At 42.2% G+C, this 20,973-nt stretch overlaps 1 protein-coding gene across 1 annotated transcript in view; it reads left to right on the top strand.

Moving 5' to 3' along the window:
- Window positions 1-20,973, top strand: part of trappc8 (trafficking protein particle complex subunit 8) — a 231,467-nt gene that overhangs the window by 163,112 nt on the left and 47,382 nt on the right. The window contains exons 20-21 of the mRNA XM_068032627.1: window positions 325-479; window positions 8,706-9,148. Coding sequence (XP_067888728.1) covers window positions 325-479; window positions 8,706-9,148 — 598 coding nt within the window. The remainder of the gene's footprint in view (window positions 1-324; window positions 480-8,705; window positions 9,149-20,973) is intronic.

Here is a 20,973-nt window from a genome sequence, read left to right as displayed (position 1 = left end):
TTGTGAAAAATGAATCATACAGAAGGTGATCATTCAGCCCATCGTGCCTCTGCTGGCTCTTGAAAATACTTGAAAATGAAAAATCTGCAAGTCTATGGGGAAAGAGCAGGAACGTGGGACTATTTGGATAGCTCTTTCAAAGAGCTGGTAGAGGCACGATGGGCTGAATGGCCTCCCCCATGCTGTATCATAATTTGCATCTAAAAAATGTTTTTGTATACTTAAAGTTGTTGAAATGTGTCAACCACTAAATTGTAGTTGGTCAGCATCATTGTTTTCCTGAAACATTCATAATCATTTCCTCTCAAAACATCTTTGTTTTAGGTAAAGTACCTCCTGCGTTATCAGTAAGAGGGCGGCAAGATTTGGAAATCCAGGGGCCGAGGCTCAATAACACTAAAGAGGAGAAAACCTCTGTTAAGTATGGATCAGATCGACGTCTAGATCCCATCATCACAGAGGCAATGCCTTTGTTGGAGGTAAAGGTCCATCATGACATGAATAAACCTTGTCGCTGGTATTGGTATCTACAGAAGCAGACTTTCTAGTACTTGGATTGTGTTATGCAACAAGAGTTTGAAATAAAAACTATCAAGCAAAACAGCTTTGGAATATTCTAAATTTTAAAAAAAAAACATGGATTTGAAGACAGCATACCCATTTTACTATTTACTATTTCTTTAATTGAGTATTTTGGAAATGTGTCCAAGTAGGTAATATTAGTGGTTAGTTGTCTGGTCATCGAGCCGCAGTAACCTAGGGGCTAAAAAGAGTGAGGAGATTAAGGATATTGATATCAGTTGAGAAAAAGTATTGGAGAAACTTGAGGGGCTAAAATCTGACAAGTGCCCGGGATCAGATGGCCAACATCCTAGGGTTCTAAAAGAGATAGTTGCAGAGATAGTGAATGTGCTGGCTACGATTTTCCAGAATTCCTTAGATTCAGGAAAGGTCCCGTCAGATTTAAAGTTGGCAAATGTTACGTCGCTTTTCAAGAAAGGTGGTAGAGAGAAAGGGGCCGATCATTTAGAACTGAGATGAGGAGAAAGGGTATTGACTCTTTAGAGTTCTCTACCCCAGAGGGTTGGATGCTCCATCATTGAATACATTTAAAGCTGGGATAGATAGATTTTTGGTCTCGCAGGGAATTAAGAGATATGGGGAGCGGGCAGGAAAGTAGAATTGAAGCCCAAGATCAGCCATGATCATATTGAATGGTGGAGCAGGCTCAATGGGCCATATGGTCTACTCTTGTCCCTATTTCTTGTGTTCTTGTGAGGCCCATTCTGGACCCATTGTCCAAAGCCAGGCCTTAGCTGACAAATAGTGTTGTAAGTGGAACAAAATTTGCTTCTTTGTGAGCAGAGTTCCCAGTAAACTGTTGCACGGTGGCATATTGAGTGAAGGAAAGTGGATAGTCCAAAACCTAATTTTGACTGAAGTTCATTTTGTGCATTAGAAGCTTATTCCTGTAAGCCCAGTAAAATTATAATAGCTATCATTTTGTCGTTTTATTCTGTGTTGCGAAATGCCGTAATGGTCCTATCTGGGAGAAGTTTGTCAGAGACCATTTTTGAACATTCTTTTTTATTCATTCATGGGATGTAGGCATCACTGGCCAGGCCAGCATTTATTGCCCATCCCTAATTGCCCTTGAGAAGGTGCTGGTGAGCTGCCTTCTTGAACCGCTGCAGTCCATTTGCGGTAGGAATACCCACAGTGCTGTTAGGAAGGGAGATCCAGGATTTTGACCCAGCGACAGTGAAGGAACGGCGATATAGTTCCAAGTCAGGATGGTGTGTGACTTGGAGGGGAACTTGCAGGTGATGGTGTTCCCATGTATTTGCTGCCCTTGTCCTTCTAGTTGGTAGAGGTCGCGGGTTTGGAAGGTGCTGTCTAAGGAGCCTTGGTGCATTGTTGCAGTGCATCTTGTAGATGGTGCACACTGCTGCCACTGTGCGTCGGTGGTGGAGGGAGTGAATGTTTGTAGATGGGTGCTAATCAAGCGGGCTGCTTTGTCCTGGATGGTGTCGAGCTTCTTGCGTGTTGGAGCTGCACCCATCCAGGCAAGTGGAGAGTATTCCATCACACTCCTGACTTGTGCCTTGTAGATGGTGGACAGGCTTTGGGGAGTCAGGAGGTGAGTTACTCGCCTCAGGATTCCTCGCCTCTGACCTGCTCTTGTAGCCACGGTACTTATATGGCTACTCCAATTCAGTTTCTGGTCAATGAAAACCCTTAGGATGTTAATAGTGAGGGATTCAGCGATGGTAATGTCATTGAATGTCAAGGGGAGATGGTTAGATTCTCTCTTGTTGGGGATAGTCATTGCCTGGCACTTGTGTGGTGCGAATGTTACTTTTCACTTATCAGCCCAAGCCTGGATATTCTCCAGGTCTTGCTGCATTTCTACACTGACTGCTTCAGTAACTGAGGAGTCACGAATGGTGCTGAACATTGTGCAATCATCAGCGAACATCCCCACTTCTGACCTTATGATTGAAGGAAGGTCATTGATGAAGCAGCTGGAGATGGTTGGGCCTAGGACACTACCCTGAGGAACTGCTGCAGTGATGTCCTGGAGCTCAGATGATTGACCTCCAACAACCACAACCATCTTCCTTTGCGTTAGGTATGACTCCAACCAGCGGAGGGTTTTCCACCTGATTCCCATTGACCTCAGTTTTGCTAGGGCTCCTTGATGCCATACTCGGTCAAATGCTGCCTTGATGTCAAGGGCAGTCACTCACCTCACCTCTTGAATTCAGCTCTTTTGTCCATGTTTGAACCAAGGCTGTAATGAGGTCAGGAGCTGAGTGGCCCTGGCGGAACCCAAACTGAGCGTCACTGAGCAGGTTATTGCTAAGCAAGTGCTGCTTGATGGCACTGTTGATGACACCTTCAATCACTTTACTGATGATTGAGAGTAGGCTGATGGGGTGGTAATTGGCCGGGTTGGACTTGTCCTGCTTTTTGTGTACAGGACATAACTGGGCAATTTTCCACATTGCAGGGTAGATGCCAGTATTGTAGCTGTACTGGAACAGCTTGGCTCGGGGCGCAGCAAGTTCTGGAGCACAGGTCTTCAGTACTATTGCCGGAATATTGTCAGGGCCCATAGCCTTTGCAGTATCCAGTGTCTTCAGTCGTTTCTTGATATCACGCGGAGAATCGAATTGGCTGAAGTCTGGCATCTGTGATGCTGGGGACTTCAGGTGGAGGCCGAGATGGATCATCAACTCGGCACTTCTGGCTGAAGATTGTTGCAAATGCTTCAGCCTTATCTTACGTGCTGGGCTCCCCCATCATTGAGGATGGGGATATTTGTGGAGCCACTTCCAGTTAGTTGTTTAATTGTCCACCACCATTCACAGCTGGATGTGGCAGGACTGCAGAGCTTAGATCTGATCCGTTGGTTATGGGATCGCTTAGCTCTGTCTATCGCATGCTGCTTACATAGTTTGGCATGCAAATAGTCCTGGGTTGTAGCTTCACCAGGTTGACACCTCATTTTGCATTGTGCTGTCAAATAGTTAAGTCTAAATTTATTCATGATTATAGTTCTGGGAGTGCTGCAGTAGCTTAGAGGTTGGCCGATTTTTTTTTAAAAAAAGCATTGTAAGTGAGGTATTTTATGTAAAATGTAGTTTAACAGTATATCAAGTTTTGGTGCCTTGATGATGCAATCAGTAGGTTGTCTATAGGATTATGCAGAAAGTAAAAGATGCAAAGGTTGACTATGGAAAATCACAAAAATTTCATCAAATGCTTTATCAGACCCTGAGGGTAGTCAGGGAGGAAATTAGTACTTAGAGACCCATACGGAGTTGAACACTAGGATGAACAGGAGATAATTATGTTAAATGACTGCATCCCAAGGGCAGTTAGGATGGGCAATAAATGCTGGCCTTGCCAGCGATGCCCATATTCCATGAATACAAAAACACTTTGGTGATTTTCCAGGGGTAATGCAGTCCAATTTCAAATGAAGATGTGCACTTGCTATGAGTGAAGTAGTGAATAGATTCAAGAGACCGAAAATGAACAAGTCTCCTCGGGTGGATGAACTATACTCCAGGGATGTTTAGAAAGCCTGGAGGATGTTTGCTAAGCAATCAGTCATTTTGAAGGAGTTGGTGAGCACTGGAAAGCATGTGGCAGATAGAGTTCTCATTCAAGATTGACTATAATCTTAATGTGGCAACTGCAGATCCTTAACCTCACCTCAATAATCGGGGAACAAGCTGAATCAATAATCAGATGCAACCTGTATGAAATGAACCTGACAAATGGCATTCAGTATAACCTCTTTGGAGTAGGTGACAACCAGATTGATGAGGAAAGGTGTTGGGGAGGAAGAAACCATATTAAATAATGCCCTTGGACTTAGAGTCATAGAGTCATACAGCACGGAAACAGGCCCTTTGGCCCATCGTGTCTGTGCTGGCCATCAAGCACCTACCTATGCTAATCCCATTTTCCAGCACGTGGCCCATAGCCGTGTATGCTACGGCATTTCAAGTGCTCATCTAAATACTAAAATGTTGAGGGTTCCTGCTTCTACCACCTCTTCAGGCAGTGCGTTCCAGATTCCAACCACCCTGTGGGTGAAAAAAATGTTCCTCATCCCCTGTAAACCTCCTGCCCCTTACCTTAAATCTATGCCCCTGGTTATTGACCCCTCCGCTAAGGGAAAAAGTTTCTTCCTATCTAATCTATCAATGCCCCATATAATTTTGTATACCTCAATCATGTTCCCCCTCAGCCTTCTCTGCTTTAAGGAAAACAACCCTAGCCTTTTCAGTCTGTCTTCATAGCTGAAATGCTCCAGCCCAGGCAACATCCTGGTGAATCTCCTCTGTACCGTCTCCAGTGCAATCACATCCTTCCTATAATGTTGTGCCCAGAACTGTACACAGTACTCCAGCTGTGGCCTAACTAGCATTTTATACAACTCCATCATGACCTCCCTGCTCTTGTAATCTGTGCCTCAGCTAACAAAAGCAAGTATCCTAAATGCCTTCCTAACCATATTATCTACCTGTGCTGCTGCCTTCAGTGGTCTATGGACAAGTACACCAAGGTTCTTCTGACCTTCTGTACTTCCTAGTGTCCTACCATCCATTGTATATTCCCTTGCCTTGTTAGTCCTCCCAAAATGCATCACCTCGCGCTTCTCAGGATTAGATTCCATTTGCCATTGCTCCATCATCTTACAAGCCCGTCTATATCGTCCTGTAATCTAAGGCTTTCCTCCTCACTACGACACCACCAATTTTCGTATCATCTGCTAACTTACTGATCGTACCTCCTATATTCACGTCTATTAATGTACACTACAAACAGCAAGGATCCCAGCACCAATCCCTGTGGTACACCACTGGTCGCAGGCTTCCACTCACAGAAACAACCCTCGACCATCACCCTCTGCCTCCTGCCACCAAGCCAATTTTGGATACAATTCGCCAAATTGCCCCAGATCCCATGGGCTCTCCCCTTCTTAACCAGTCTCCCATCCGGGACCTTACCAAAAGCCTTACTGAAGTCCATGTAGACTACATCAGCTGCTTCACCTTCATCTACCCATGTGGTCACCACCTCGAAAAATTCAATTAAGTTAGTTAGACACGACCTCCCCCTGACAAAGCCATGCTGACTATCCCTGATTAATCCCTGCCTCTCCAAGTGGAGATTAATCCTGTCCTTCAGAATTTTTTCCAATAGTTTCCCAACCACTGATGGTATAAACCAGGTAATTACCTGGTTTATACCTACTACCCTTCTTGAATAATGGTACCACATTCGCTGTCCTCCAGTCCTCTTGTACCTCTCCTCTGGCCAGAGAGGATTTGAAAATTTGTGTCAGAGCCCCTGCTATCTCCTCCCTTGCCTCACAACAGCCTGGGATACATCTCATTTGGGCCCGGGGATCTATCTACTTTTAAGCCTGCTAAAACAGCTAATACTTCCTCCCTTTCAATACTAATATGTTCAAGTGTATTACTATCCCCCTCCCTGATCACTACACCTACATCGTCCTTCTCCACAGTGAACACAGTGAATCATTTAAAACCTCACCTATATCCTCCGGCCTCAGACACAGATTGCCACTTTGGTCTCTCATGAGCCCTACTCTTTCCCTGCTTATCCTCTTGCCCTTAATATACTTACTTGCCTTAGGATTTTCCTTTATCTTGCCCACCAGTGTTTTTTCATGTCCCCTCTTTGCTCTCCTAATTACTTTTTTAAGTACCCCCCAGCACTTTCTATACTCCTCTAGGACCTCCAAAGTTTTCAGTGCTCTGCATCTGCCGTAAGCCTCCTTTTTTTTTCCCTGATCCAATCCTCTATATCCCTTGACATCCAGGGTTTTCTGGACTTGTTGGTCCTACCCTTCACCTTAACGGGTACATGTTGACTTTGAACTCTCACTATTTCCTCTTTGACTCCCACTGGCCTGATGTAGACTTTCCATGAGATATGGGTAATGCTGGCCACATATATTGCCCATCCCCAGTTTCCCTGAGATACTGGTTACGAGCCTTCTGCTAAAATTTCTGTAGTTCTTGTGATGACATTCTCTGAATCTTGTAAGGATTTTGACTCTGATGTAGAATCTGTCCTCTTAAGTCCCTCTGCTATCCACAACACCAAGACTCCTTCGATTCTTCATATAAATACTGCTATTTTTTTTTACCAAAATGCATCCTCACACTTACTGAATTCCATCTACTATTTTTAACCATTTCCCCCATTTTACCAATATTTCTCTGCAGTTCCTTTGGTCTTAAGAATTTATTGTATCTCCTATTTTCATGTTGACTGTAGATTTGAACACTACTCCCTCCAGGCCAATATCCAAATAGTTGAAAAACAAAGTGAGCAGAAGTGGCTCAGACTGAACCCTGAGGGACACCACTACCCAGTTCTAACCTGCCCCCTTTGTTTTTTCCCTTCTAATTAATTTTGAATCCAGTTTGTTATCCTCTCACTAATTCCATATACTTCAGTCTTCTCCGGTCAGCTCCCATGTGGTAACTTGACTAAAGTTTTCCCTTCTGTGAACTTAAAAGAGTTCTGAGGTCTGTGCTATTTCTAACTATTTTCTCCATGTCTGTGTTGATTTCATCTTTATTTAAGGATATTCCCTAACTGGACTGTAATTACCAAGATTGATTCTGTCTCCATTTCTGAAGAATACTAGCTTAGCAATACTCCAGTCCTTCATGTAAATTCAGCCCTGAAAAATAATTTGTAGGACATCAGCAATTTTTCGCTTTGGCTCCCCCGATCTTTGGGGTCTTTCTCCAGTCTTGGTAATGTCTTTGAAATTTTCCTTTTATTCATTATAATGTCGCTAATCTAACTCTGGATCACTTTAGTCATCACCTCCTCTCTGACTTCCGTTGCTTTGAAGAAGACCACAAAATACTCTGCTGTTTTTTTAGTCATCACCTACAAGGTGACAATCCTATCGGATAGCCACTTCAATTTTAACAATTCTGCTTTTTTACTGATGAGCCTTGCTGTTCCTTCCAATTTATTCTGAAAAATTTTCAAAAAATTTGATCATGAGAAATAACTGGATGACTTGGGCCTCTACAACCTTTAAACTGATTGGCCGTAACATAATAGAGGTATACAAGCTACCTAACAAAGTAGAGAAGGTAAACCTGGAACTTTATTTTCTAAGGAAGCAGCATCAAGGAATGAAAGTGCAAGGCTTGGAACAGGAAATATTTCTTGACACAATATTAGCAATATCTGGCACAGGTCTCCAGTATGTGTCATTTGAGATGGGGCACTGAAACCATTTAAGAAAAGGCTAGTTGGGAAGAGTGTAGGGTTGGTGTTCAGGAAAATGAGATCAAATATTTTAACTTAGCCGATTGTGTGTAGCTTATCGAAAATTGATTGCAAAGATTCAGATTTGTTAGCTTGATGCAGATCATGTGCATACTCAATAATAGTCACTACACTTCAGGAAAAAAAGTAACTTTGTGTCAATCCTTGGATATGGAGGGCACCGTATAATTGCAATTGTTTTATTTTTGTTTCTGTGCAGTGTTTTTATATGGTTCACCTAGTAAATTGCAGAATAATAAATTTGAGCATTTGTTTTACTGTCAGCACGAGCAATAATAGAAAAGGTGAGAATTTAAAGGTTAAAATGGAGCTAATTTGTGCTGTGTCCTTCAAATCTCTAACTTGACAATTTGATAAATTTGTAATTATAACATGTATACTGTCTCTGAAACTAGCCTTTGTTACTGAAGTTTATTCCTATCGTAATACTTGAGAGATATCCCAGTGGACATGGTTTATTTCCTGTGCATGCCTCAGCGTGATGTCACAGAAAAGTAATAAAAGCTGGAGTTCAGCAAAAATTGACAGTGATTTGTCTCTTTCATTCTAACCTGCAATAACACAAACTATGAAGACATAAAATTTGGCAAGTGCAATTTTGAAGCTGAGAGCAATTCAATTTTTTTTTAAACTGCTAGAGTTCAAATGTAGAGACTACTTTCTTGTAGGTTATTATCGGTATCTTTTGAGTCTCTTGATCTAAATTAAAGCTTTGGAATTTTCATTGGTGCCTATTCTCTACTTTGTTGACTTGAATAGATAAATGCTCTATGACATTAACATATCTGATTTCAATTCTGACAGTAAATAAATTTACAGATTTTTTTTTTTGGATGCAGGTATTTTTCATTAACTTTCCCACTGGACTACTTTGTGGGGAAATACGGAAAACGTATGTGGAGTTTGTGAATGTAAGCAGGTGCCCACTTACTGGATTGAAAGTTGTATGCAAAGACCCAGATTTCTTTTCCTTTGGGAGCAAAACTGCTGTATTGACGCCGATAAGTCCAACAGCTTCTGAAAACTGTAGTGCCTACAAGACAGTTGTGACAGATTGTGCGTGCATGCCTTCTGCTGTGACATCGTCTGTTTCCCCTGCAGACTTTGGGTTGGGCACTGGAAATCCACTTTGGGTTACTGATGTACCGCTTCCTGACTCTGTATTGTTACCTGGGGCTTCTGTGCAGCTACCAATGTGGCTACGTGGACCAGATGAAGAAGGAGTTCATGAAATAAACTTTTTATTTTACTACGAAAGTACAAAACCACATTCAAAATTGAGGTAGGTTTTGAAATCTGGTTTTGAATAAGTGAAATGTAGCAGTACATATTACATTTGTTAGAAATGACAGTTAAGTCAATGTACATATAAAACAGTATAAAATTATATGAACCTATTTTATTTTAAAATCTTGTCACAAGATTCAGTTCTTCCATTTTTAAAGAAAACATCCAATGGGCTCTCTTGGGACTAACCAAACTCTTATTTTTTCACATGTCTCCTTACGTTTGGGGATTATTCCACAGTGCTTGTTTCCTTCCAGTTGATGCCTTTTATGTGTGAGCCAGGGATAAGTGTGTACAGGCTATTTACCATCAGAGAGATGCCATAGCCAAACCGGATCCTGTCCTCGCCTGATTGGTGCACTGGCAAACTACCTGCATTGAGTACCAATCATAAGCTATAAGCCTTGCTGTTTTTCCAACACTTAATCTACAAGTGCTGGGTTCATTTGCAGCGCAGCTACAGCCACCTCCAAATAGTATTGTCTAACTCAGTACTGATGGGCGAAATAAAGCTGGGATCATCTCAGACTCTGTCTTGAGATGTTCTGCTATGTTAAAGGTGCTATATAAATGCAAGTTGTGAACTTAGAAACTCTCAGCAAGTTTATCCAATGAGTAGCTAAGAGCTCAAAACTGATCAAATTTGCCCTGTAGTAACTGTGGGTTATTTGTGAATTAATTTCTGTCTTTGTTTGGAATGAGTGCCACTATACCAGCTATCCATAGATTTGTCATTTTTGAAAGCAACCTACTAGGGCAATTATTTTTCAGCAGTAAGATACTGAAAATATTTGATCTGCCCAAGAAACTTGAAAATACATTGACATTTAAGTATTGGAACAAATTTCATTTAGTGACACAAATTTGTTCCCTTCAGTGACTTGTGCATATAGTCTGGTCGTTGTGACTGTGAGCAGATTTATAGGTTTAATCAATTCAGCAGTTTGCCAATGGCAGGCTCAAGAACACAAGAAGAAGGAGCAGGAGTAGGCCATACAGCCCATCGAGCCTGCTCTGCCATTCAATGCTATCATGGCTGATCTTTGAATTCAACTCCACTTTCCTGCCCGCTTGCTTGATTCCCTGAGACACCAAAAATCTATCTATCCCAGCCTTAAATGTATTCAACGATGGAGCATCCACAACCCTCTAGGGTAGAGAATTCCAAAGATTCACAACCCTTTGAGGTAATTTCTCCGCATCTCAGTCCTGAATGATCAGCTCCTTATCCTGAGACTCTGTCCCCATTTTAGATTCCCCCAACAGTGGAAATAATCTGTGTCCACCCTATGCAGCCCCTTCGGAATATTGTATGTTTCGATGAGATCGCCTCTCATTCTTCTATACTCCAGAGAATATAGGCCCAATGTACTCGACCTCTCATCATTGGGCAACCTCCCCTTCCCAGTGACCAATTTAGTGAACCTTCACTGTATCGCCTCCAATGCAAGTATATCATTCCTGAATTGTGGAGACCAAAATTGCACACGGTATTCCAGATGTGGTCGCACCAAAACCCTATACAATTGTACCAAGACTTCTTTATTCCTGTACTCCAGTCCCCTTGCAATAAAGACCAACATGCAATTTGCCACCTTAATTGTTTGCTGTACCTGCATGCTCACTTTCTGCGTTTGCTTGTAAAGCACAACTAAGTCTCTGAACATCAACACTTAAAAGTTCTACACCTTTTAAAAAATATTCTGCTTTTCTATTACGAGCAAAATGAATGACTTGACAGTTCACTACATTCTACTTCATCTACCATCCTGTTGCGCACTCACCTAACCAGTCCATATCTCTGCAGCCTCTCTGTGAGCACCTTACAACGGTAGGTTTAAATGTAAGCTGTATCATCAGCAAACTTCGATACATTATTCTGTCTGTTCATCTAAGTCATGAATATAGATTGTAAAAGCTGAGGCCCCAGCACTGGTCCTTGCCAACTTGAAAATTCTCCATTTATGCCCACTCTTTGCTTCCTATCTATTAACCAATCCTCTATCCATGCTAATATATTATTCCCAACTCCATGAGCCCTTTGTATGGCACCTTTTTAGAATGCCTTTTAGAAATCCAGGTATACTACATCTTCTAGTTTCCCTTTATCTACCATACTAGTTACGTCCTCAAAGCACTCTAGTACATTTGTCAAACAGGATTTTCCTTTAGTAAACCTAACCTAGGTTGACTTGTTCTAATCATAACTGTGCTTTTCTAAGTGCATTGATAAGACTTCCTTAATAGATTCCAGCATTTTCCCAACTAATGTTAAGGCTAACTGGCCTGTAGGTCCCTTTTCTTTCCCTCTTCCTCCTTTCTTGAAAAGCGGTATAACATTTGCCAGTTTCCAATCTGATGGGATCATTCCCTAATGTAAGGAATTTTTAAAAATCATAGCTAACGCATCTACTATCTCTGCAGCTATCTGTTCTAGAACCCTAGGGTTTAGGTCATCAGGTTGCAGGGATTTGTCCAATTTCTCCAATATTTTTTATATGCGGATATTAATTTCCTTAATTTCCTCACTTTTTATCCCCTCACTTACCGTCTATTTCCAGTACGAAACTTGAGTCTTCTACAAAATATTTGTTCAATGCCTCTGCCATTTCCTTATTCCCCATGATAATTGCTCCTGTCTCTGCTTCGAAGGGACCAACGTTTACTGAGCAACTGTCTTCCTTTTTTATATACCTATAAGAGCTCTTATAATCTGTTTTCTATTCCTGGCTAGTTTGCTCTCTTTTATTTTTCATTTTTTTATCAACTTTTTGATGGCCCTTTGGTTTCTAAAACACTCCCAATCCTCAAACTTGCTAATCTTTTTGCAACATTGTAAACCTCTTTTATCTAATACTGTCCTTAACTTTGAGTGAGCCACAGATGGGTCTGTTTTGCAGAGTTTTTGTTTTTCAATTGAATGTATTTTTGTTGAACATTTTGAATTGTTTCTTTAAATGTTTCCCACTGTTTATATACTGCCATACCTTTCAGTCTATTTACCAAATTTACCTACGCCAGTTCTCCCCTCATAACTACATAGTTGGCTTTGTTTAAGTTTAAGATTCTTGTTTGTGATTGGAGTATGTCACTTTCAAACTTAACATGGAATTCAATGGTATTATGATCACTATTTCCCAGTGGATCTTTTACTATGGCATTACCGATTAACCCCTGCTTCATAGTACAATATTAGATCTGAGATAGCTTTATCCCTAGTTGGTTCCACAATGTATTGCTCCAAGAAACTGTCCCGAAAACACTCTACAAACTCATCTTCTAGACCACTCCTGCCAATCTCATTGTTGTAGTCTATATGAAGATTAGAGTCCCCCACAATTATTACATTGCCTTTGGTACAAGCTCCAATAATTTCTTTAATGCTGTCCAACAGTATATCTACTGTTAGGGGGCCTATAAACTACTCCCACCAGTGTTTTCTGATTGGTGCTATTCCTAATTTCCACACATACTAATTCTACTTCATGATCTTCTGAGGCCAAATCCTTTGTCATCCTTTTAATATCAGGGCTACCCCTCCTTTGCCATTCTGTCTGTCTTTCCGGAATATTCTGTACCCTGGGATATTTATTTCCCAACCTTGATCATAACTTGCCAAATATTGACTGGAAATACTATAGTTCGAGTACTTTAGATGGGTCAGTTTTTGTCCAATGTGTGCAGGAGGGTTTTCTGACACAGTATGTAGACAGGCCAACCAGGGGCGATGCCACATTGAATTTGGTACTGGGAAATGAACCCGGCCAGGTGTTAGATTTAGAACCAAAACAGGAAGTGCCGGATTCGCTCAGCGGGTCTGGCGGCGTCTGGGGGGGGAGAGGCAGAGTCAACGTTTCGGGTCAGTGACCCTTCTTCGGAACTATATCTTCCGAGGAAGGGTCGCTGGCCCGAGGCGTTGGCTCTGCTTCTCTTTCCACAGATGCTGCCAGACCTGCTGAGTGAATCCGGCATTTCTTGTTTTTGTTTCAGATTTCCAGCATCCGCAGTATTTTGCTTTTATGTTAGATTTAGATGTAGGTGAGCACTTTGGTGATAGTGATCACAATTCGGTTAGGTTTACCTTAGCGATGGGCAGGGACAGGTATATACCGCAGGGCAAGAATTATAGCTGGGGGAAAGGAAATTATGATGCGATTAGGCAAGATTTAGGATGCGTAGGATGGGGAAGGAAACTGCAGGGGATGGGCACAATCGAAATGTGGAGCTTATTCAAAGAGCAGCTACTGCGTGTCCTTGATAAGTATGTACCTGTCAGGCAGGGCGGAAGTTGTCGAGCGAGGGAGCCGTGGTTTACTAAAGAAGTTGAAGCGCTTGTCAAGAGGAAGAAGAAGGCTTATGTTAGGATGAGACGTGAAGGCTCAGTTAGGGCGCTTGAGAGTTACAAGCTAGCCAGGAAGGATCTAAAGGGAGAGCAAGGAGAGGACACGAGAAGTCATTGGCGGATAGGATCAGGGAAAACCCTAAGGCTTTCTATAGGTATATCAGGAATAAACGAATGACTAGAGTTAGATTAGGGCCAATCAAGGATAGCAGTGGGAAGTTGTGTGTGGAATCAGAGGAGATAGGGGAAGCGTTAAATGAATATTTTTCGTCAGTATTTACAGTAGAGAAAGAAAATGTTGTCGAGGAGAATACTGAGATTCAGACTACTAGGCTAGATGGGATTGAGGTTCACAAGGAGGAGGTGTTATCAATTTTGGAAAGTGTGAAAATAGATAAGTCCCCTGGGCCAGATGGGATTTATCCTAGGATTCTCTGGGAAGCTAGGGAGGAGATTGCAGAGCCTTTGTCCTTGATCTTTATGTCGTCATTGTCGACAGGTATAGTGCCGGAAGACTGGAGGATAGCCAATGTTGTCCCCTTGTTCAAGAAGGGGAGTAGAGACAGCCCTGGTAATTATAGACCTGTGAGCCTTACTTCGGTTGTGGGTAAAATGTTGGAAAAGGTTATAAGAGACAGGATTTATAATCATCTTGAAAAGAATAAGTTCATTAGAGATAGTCAGCACGGTTTTGTGAAGGGTAGGTCGTGCCTCACAAACCTTATTGAGTTTTTCGAGAAGGTGACCAAACAGGTGGATGAGGGTAAAGCAGTGGATGTGGTGTATATGGATTTCAGTAAGGCGTTTGATAAGGTTCCCCACGGTAGGCTATTGCAGAAAATACGGAAGTATGGGGTTGAAGGTGATTTAGAGCTTTGGATCAGAAATTGGCTAGCTGAAAGAAGACAGAGGGTGGTGGTTGATGGCAAATGTTCATCCTGGAGTTTAGTTACTAGTGGTGTACCGCAAGGATCTGTTTTGGGGCCACTGCTGTTTGTCATTTTTATAAATGACCTGGAAGAGGGTGTAGAAGGGTGGGTTAGTAAATTTGCGGATGACACTGAGGTCGGTGGAGTTGTGGATAGTGCCGAAGGATGTTGTAGGGTACAGAGGGACATAGATAGGCTGCAGAGCTGGGCTGAGAGATGGCAAATGGAGTTTAATGCGGAAAAGTGTGAGGTGATTCACTTTGGAAGGAGTAACAGGAATGCAGAGTACTGGGCTAATGGGAAGATTCTTGGTTGTGTAGATGAACAGAGAGATCTTGGTGTCCAGGTACATAAATCCCTGAAAGTTGCTATCCAGGTTAATAGGGCTGTTAAGGCATATGGTGTGTTAGCTTTTATTAGTAGGGGGATCGAGTTTCGGAGCCACGAGGTCGTGCTGCAGCTGTACAAAACTCTGGTGAAACCGCACCTGGAGTATTGCGTGCAGTTCTGGTCACTGCATTATAGGAAGGATGTGGAAGCTTTGGAAAGGGTGCAGAGGAGATTTACTAGGATGTTGCCTGGTATGGAGGGGAAGGTCTTACGAGGAAAGGCTGAGGGAGTTGAGGTTGTTTTCGTTGGAGAGAAGGAGGAGGAGAGGTGACTTAATAGAGACATATAAGATAATCAGAGGGTTAGATAGGGTGGATAGTGAGCGTCTTTTTCCTCGGATGGTGATGGCAAACACGAGGGGACATAGCTTTAAGTTGAGGGGTGATGGATATAGGACAGATGTCAGAGGTAGTTTCTTTACTCAGAGTAGTAGGGGCGTGGAACGCCCTGCCTGCAACAGTAGTAGACTCGCCAACTTTAAGGGCATTTAAGTGGTCATTGGATAGACATATGGATGAAAATGGAATAGTGTAGGTCAGATGGTTTCACAGGTCGGTGCAACATCGAGGGCCGAAGGGCCTGTACTGCACTGTAATGTTCTAATTCTAATCTTGTAACCATGTCTCTGTAATGGCAATCAGATCTAAATCATTTACCTCTATTTACCGCCAAAAGACTTGCAGGTGATAGGTAAATTGGCTGTTATAAATTGCCCCTAGTGTAGGTAGGTGGTAGGGCATATGGGATTACTGTAGGGTTAGTATAAATGGGTGGTTGTTGGTCGGCACAGACTCAGTGGGCCGAAGGGCCTGTTTCAGTGCTGTATCTCTAAATTAAAAAAAAAATTAAAATTTGTGCCACTAGTTCATCTATCTTATTGCAGATGCTTTGTACATTCAGATGAAGAATCAGTTTTGAAAATTCTGTTCCCTGCAATGACCTTATCCGCTGATGTGTCATGTTCAACTCTGTCCCTTCTTGTCCCATTCTGCTTGTCTTTACCCACAACTCTATACTGTTCCAGTGCCTCGACCTTTCTCTTTGGATTTCTGAATTTGCCTTCACCCAAGTCCTCCCCCCACCACCACCACCACCTCTGCAGTCAGTTCATAACCTCTAGACTTATCTGCTGGTGCACTCTCAAGTTTGTACACTCTGTCCTTTCCTGCCACGCTCTGATTATCTTATTGCGACCTTGTGCTCTTGCCTTCTCTCTCTTTAAATTATCACATTTTCCCTCACTTGCTCCCTCGCCCCCACTATTTAGTTTGAAGCCTTCTCTACTGCCCTAGTTATACAACTCGCCAGAACACTGGACCAGCAAGGTTCAAGTGAAGATCATCCCAATGATACTGTTACCATTTTCCCCAGTACTGGTCCAGTGCACCATGAATCGAAACCCACTTATCCCACACCTAACTTTGAGCCACGCATTTAACACTCTAAACTTATTTAACCTACAACAATTTGCTCGTGGATGGGTAATAACTCTGAGGTTATTACCTTTTGAGGTTCTGCTTTTTCATTTAGCCCCTAGTTGCTCATACTCGCTATACAGAACCTCTTTCCTAGTCCTGTCTGTCGTTGGTACCCATGTGGACCACAAAAACTGGATCCTCCCCCTCCCACTACATGAACAAGTAATAGAATACACAAATGTTTTTATGCTAGGGCAATAGAAACAGATGGCAAACTGATGCTGAACTATGGTTATTAAAAACTAAAGGATCTCTTTCAAGACCTAACAAAAATAAAGCAACTTGCACTTGTATACCATGTCTCACGTTGGAAGGATGTCCTGACAGAGAATCAAATGGGCACCAGGGTTTGGAAAACAGTCAATTAAATGAAGTTACGTTGTGGAGTTTGAAAGAACAGTTGAAGACAATTGTAAGCATGGAGGGATTTAGAAGGAAATTCTGGTGACTGAGGTATAGTGAGTGAAAGTGGCAGGTTATGATGGAGCAAACAGGCTGGGAAGATGAGAGTAGACCCAGGGTTGGGAAGGAAGGATGTGGTCAGGGATGCAAGGTTGAGGAAGCTACAAAGGGTGGATGGAGTGAGGTGAAAGGAATATTTTGGGCATAGAATCCAGTAAAGATTGGTTAGTGAAGTGCAATGCTTTCAATGGATAAGAATATGGTTAATGGTATTATGAATGAATTGCAGTTTACAAAGGTGGGAGTGAGGCTGTCAGCTGGTAGAGTATTCATGCATGTATTAGAGTCTTGGCAGCAATCAAGCCAGAGGAAAGAAATTGTTGCAAAGATGGAAGATGGCAGTGTAGACTTCAGCATTAAATTTTGGAAAGCAGCCTTCGGTTATCTGCCAAAGAACCCTGAGCAAACTCTGCATCAATTTCATAAACCCTAGTTTGAAAAAAAGCAATCTAATTTGAGAGTAATTGATAGTTTGCAAAGAATTAATACATGTGATTTTTGCATTGAACGACATGAAGGTTAAGAATATAAGAAATGGGAGCTGGTGTAGGCCATTTGGCATTGAATCCCCCCTAAATCTTCAGGCTTGTTCTCACCAAGGACTTGTACAATTGGAAGACTTCCTTACTCTTGTACTCCAAACCCCCTTACAATAAAGGCCAACATACCATTTGCCTTCCGAATTGCTTTCTGTACCTGCATGTTAATTTTGTGTTTCGTATACAAGGACACCCAAACCCTTCTGAACACCGTTAATAGTTTGTCACTATTTTTAAAAAAAGTTTTTTTATTCTTCCTATGAAAATGAATAACCTCACTTTTCCCACATTATACTCCATCTGCCACCTTCTTGCCCACTCACTTGACCCATCTATTCTCCTTTGCAAACCCTTATCCTCCTCACAGTGTACTCTCCCACTTAGCTTTGTATTCGTAATCATGAATCCATTAGACTTGGTCCCTTTCATTGCATATCAAACACAGATTGCTTTGAAATGCAAAGCTTTGGGAGGTGAGGTAGTTTGCAAGGAGATGGTTGGGTCAATAATGGGATTTTGACTATCTGAATGATGGATATTTTGAAAGGTGTTGGTCCTTTAGGAGAGAATCACTTAATGTCATCAGGGATGAAGGCCAGGAAGGGAAGTTGACTGTCCAACAGTTTATTGGGAATGGAATCAAGGTGGGAGGTGTTTCTCATGGACAAAATGCCTCAGAGGTACCATGAGGGCAGATAGAGAAACTGAAGAAGAATGTGGGATAAGGGCTTGGACTGGGAGGTGTATTGGCTTGTGCAGAAAGGAAAGTGAGAGGCAGCTGAATGAATGGCCTCGGTCTTTAAGTATAAATTTTAAGTGAAATCAATCTACCCAACCGACAAACTGCTCATGTCTTTATGAAGTCAGTTAAAGTCTTCATAATTAATCACAGCTCGTACTTTTGTCTTCATGACAATGGTTACTGCACAGAAGGAGGCCGTTCGGGCCGTCATGTCATGACAGCTTTCTGCATGAGCAACTCACCTAGTCCCATTCCCTGCCATGTAGATGCTTTGGAGAGGGTGCAGAGGAGGTTCACCAGGATGTTGCCTGGTATGGAGGGTGCTAGCTATGAAGAGAGGTTGAGTAGATTAGGATTATTTTCATTAGAAAGACGGAGGTTGAGAGGGGACCTGATTGAGGTGTACAAAATCATGAGAGGTATAGACAGGGTGGATAGCAAGAAGCTTTTTCCCAGAGTGGGGGATTCAATTACTAGGGGTCACGAGTTCAAAGTGAGAGGGGAAAAGTTTAGGGGGGATATGCGTGGAAAGTTCTTTACGCAGAGGGTGGTGGGTGCCTGGAACGCGTTGCCAGAGGAGGTGGTAGACGCGGGCACGATAGCGTCTTTTAAGATGTATCTAGACCGATACATGAATGGCAGGAAGCAAAGAGATACAGACCCTGAGAAAATAGGCGACATGTTTAGATAGAGGATCTGGATCGGCGCAGGTATGGAGGGCCGAAGGGCCTGTTCCTATGCTGTAATTTTCTTTATTCTTTTCCCAGTAGCCCCGCAAATTTTTTCTCAAGATAATTATCCAATTCTCTTTTGAAAGTGAATCTGCCTCTATCTCACTTTCAGGCAGCGCATACCTAACCATTCACTGTGTAAAAAGGTTTTTCCTCATAGTGCTGTTGCTTCTTTTGCCAATTGCCTTAGATCTGTGTCCTCTGGTTTTCGACCTTTCCACCAACCGTTTTCTCCCTTTCTACTCAGTCCATGATTTTGAGCACCTGAATAAAATCACTTCTTAATCTTCTCTAAGGAGAACAGCTTCAGCTTCTCCCATCTATCCACATAACTGAAGTTCCTCCTTCCTGGAATCATTCTTGTCAATCCTTTCTGCACCCTCTCTAATGCCTTCACATCCTTTCTAAAGAGCGGAGCCCAAAACTGGACACAATACTCTAGCTGAGGCCTAACCAGGGTTTTATAAAAATTAATCATAACTTTCTTATTTTGTACTCTGTCCCTGTTTATAAAGCCCACGGTCACACATGCTTTATTAACAGCTTTCTGAACCTGCTGTTCCACCTTCAATGATTTGTGCACATATACTGTTAGGAAAGTGCTTCCAATTTTTTAGATTTTTTTGAGGTCTTGTTTAAAAATTGTGGAAATGGATTCATTTGATCGACTGAAGAGATTCCATAGATGCTGAACTTTACTGGAAGGACTTGAGATTTTGTTTAAAAATAAACTCTTTCTTGATGTCACATGTCTGCAGCTAAGTAAACAGCAGGTGCCTTGGTGACCAGGGGCGTTGTTTATGGAGAAGTGACATGTCCAGATTTATGGTGGTCAGGAGTTGGTTTAGTTTCAGATAGTGTTAAGTCAGTTGGGGGAGGGTCAGCCTGCTAAGAGAGAAGCCACCAGCTCCTCCTTTTCCACCTGTTTGAGAAACCCTGAGAATCCAGTGTGGGGACTGGAGAAATTGATGCAGCATTCCTCCAGAAAAGCCTGCCAGACTAATCCTCGACATCACCTGACGAGAACTGCTCCAAAAAAGATCCCAGTGACAGCCATCTACGAGTATCTGGATGCCAGACTAAAAGGGCCAGCAGAGACAATCGCATATTTTGTCCTTCCTTCCTTCAAGAATTAACAAGTGTTTGGCCATAGTTTGTTTTTCTTTGTCTTTTTGTATAGAGATCTCTGCAGAGAAAACTCTATTTTTTTTATTTAACTAGTGTTTTGTGTGTGTGAGGGAGAGTTGGGTTAATTTAGAAAGGAACTTCCATGTTTCAACCTGTATGTCAATGCTTTGCATCTTTGTTGAATAACTCTTGTTTTATATTTTAATTTTATTAAAGAAACCTGATTGGTGGATTTTATTCTGAAATATAAAAGAATATATAATTGGCCATGTCAGTAACTGGGTAAAACATTTAAATATATGTTGTGACCTGCGGAGAAGTGGGACTAGAGAAAGACGGTGCACAACTCCAGCCTCGGTCGGTTTGAGTACAGGAGTAGTGAAGTCTTGCTTCAATTGTATCGAACCTTGGTTAGACTGCACTTGTGTGCAGTTTTGGTCCCCTTAACTTAGGAAGGATATTATTGTCATAGAGGGAATGCAATGAAGGTTTACCAGACTTATTCCCGGGATGGCGGGACTGTCCTCTATGAAGAAAGATTGGGGAAACTGGCCCTGTATTCTCTAGAGTTTCGAAGAATGAGTGGTGATCTCATTGAAACCTACAAAATATTTAAAGAGATAGACAGGGTAGATGCAGGTAAGATTGGGGAGTCGAGAACCAGGGGACACCATTTCAAAATAAGGGGGAAGCCACGTAGGACAGAGATGAGGAGAAAGTTCTTTACTCGGAGAGTTGTGAATCTTTGGAATTCTCTATCCCAGAGGGCTGTGGAAGCTCAGTCATTGAGTATGTTTAAAGCAGAGATTGACAGATTTCTAAATACAAATAACAAGGGGATAGGAGGATAGTGTGGGGAAAAAGGCATTGAAGTGGATGATCAGCCATGATCAGATTGAATGGCGGGGCAGGCTCGGTGGGCTGAATGGCCTACTCCTGTTCCTGTGTGACAATACCCCAGGTGTCTCTGCTCCTGCACCCTTTTAGAATTGCACCATTTATTTTATATTGCCTTTCCTCATTCTTCCCACCAAAATGAATCACTTCACACTATCTGCATTAAAATTCATCTGCCAATT

The sequence above is a fragment of the Heterodontus francisci genome, chromosome 5 (assembly GCF_036365525.1).
Source record: "Heterodontus francisci isolate sHetFra1 chromosome 5, sHetFra1.hap1, whole genome shotgun sequence".
Lineage (NCBI taxonomy): Eukaryota > Metazoa > Chordata > Chondrichthyes > Heterodontiformes > Heterodontidae > Heterodontus > Heterodontus francisci.
The sequence above is the reverse complement of the archived record's forward strand: the minus strand, read 5'-3'. Positions and strand labels throughout refer to the sequence as shown.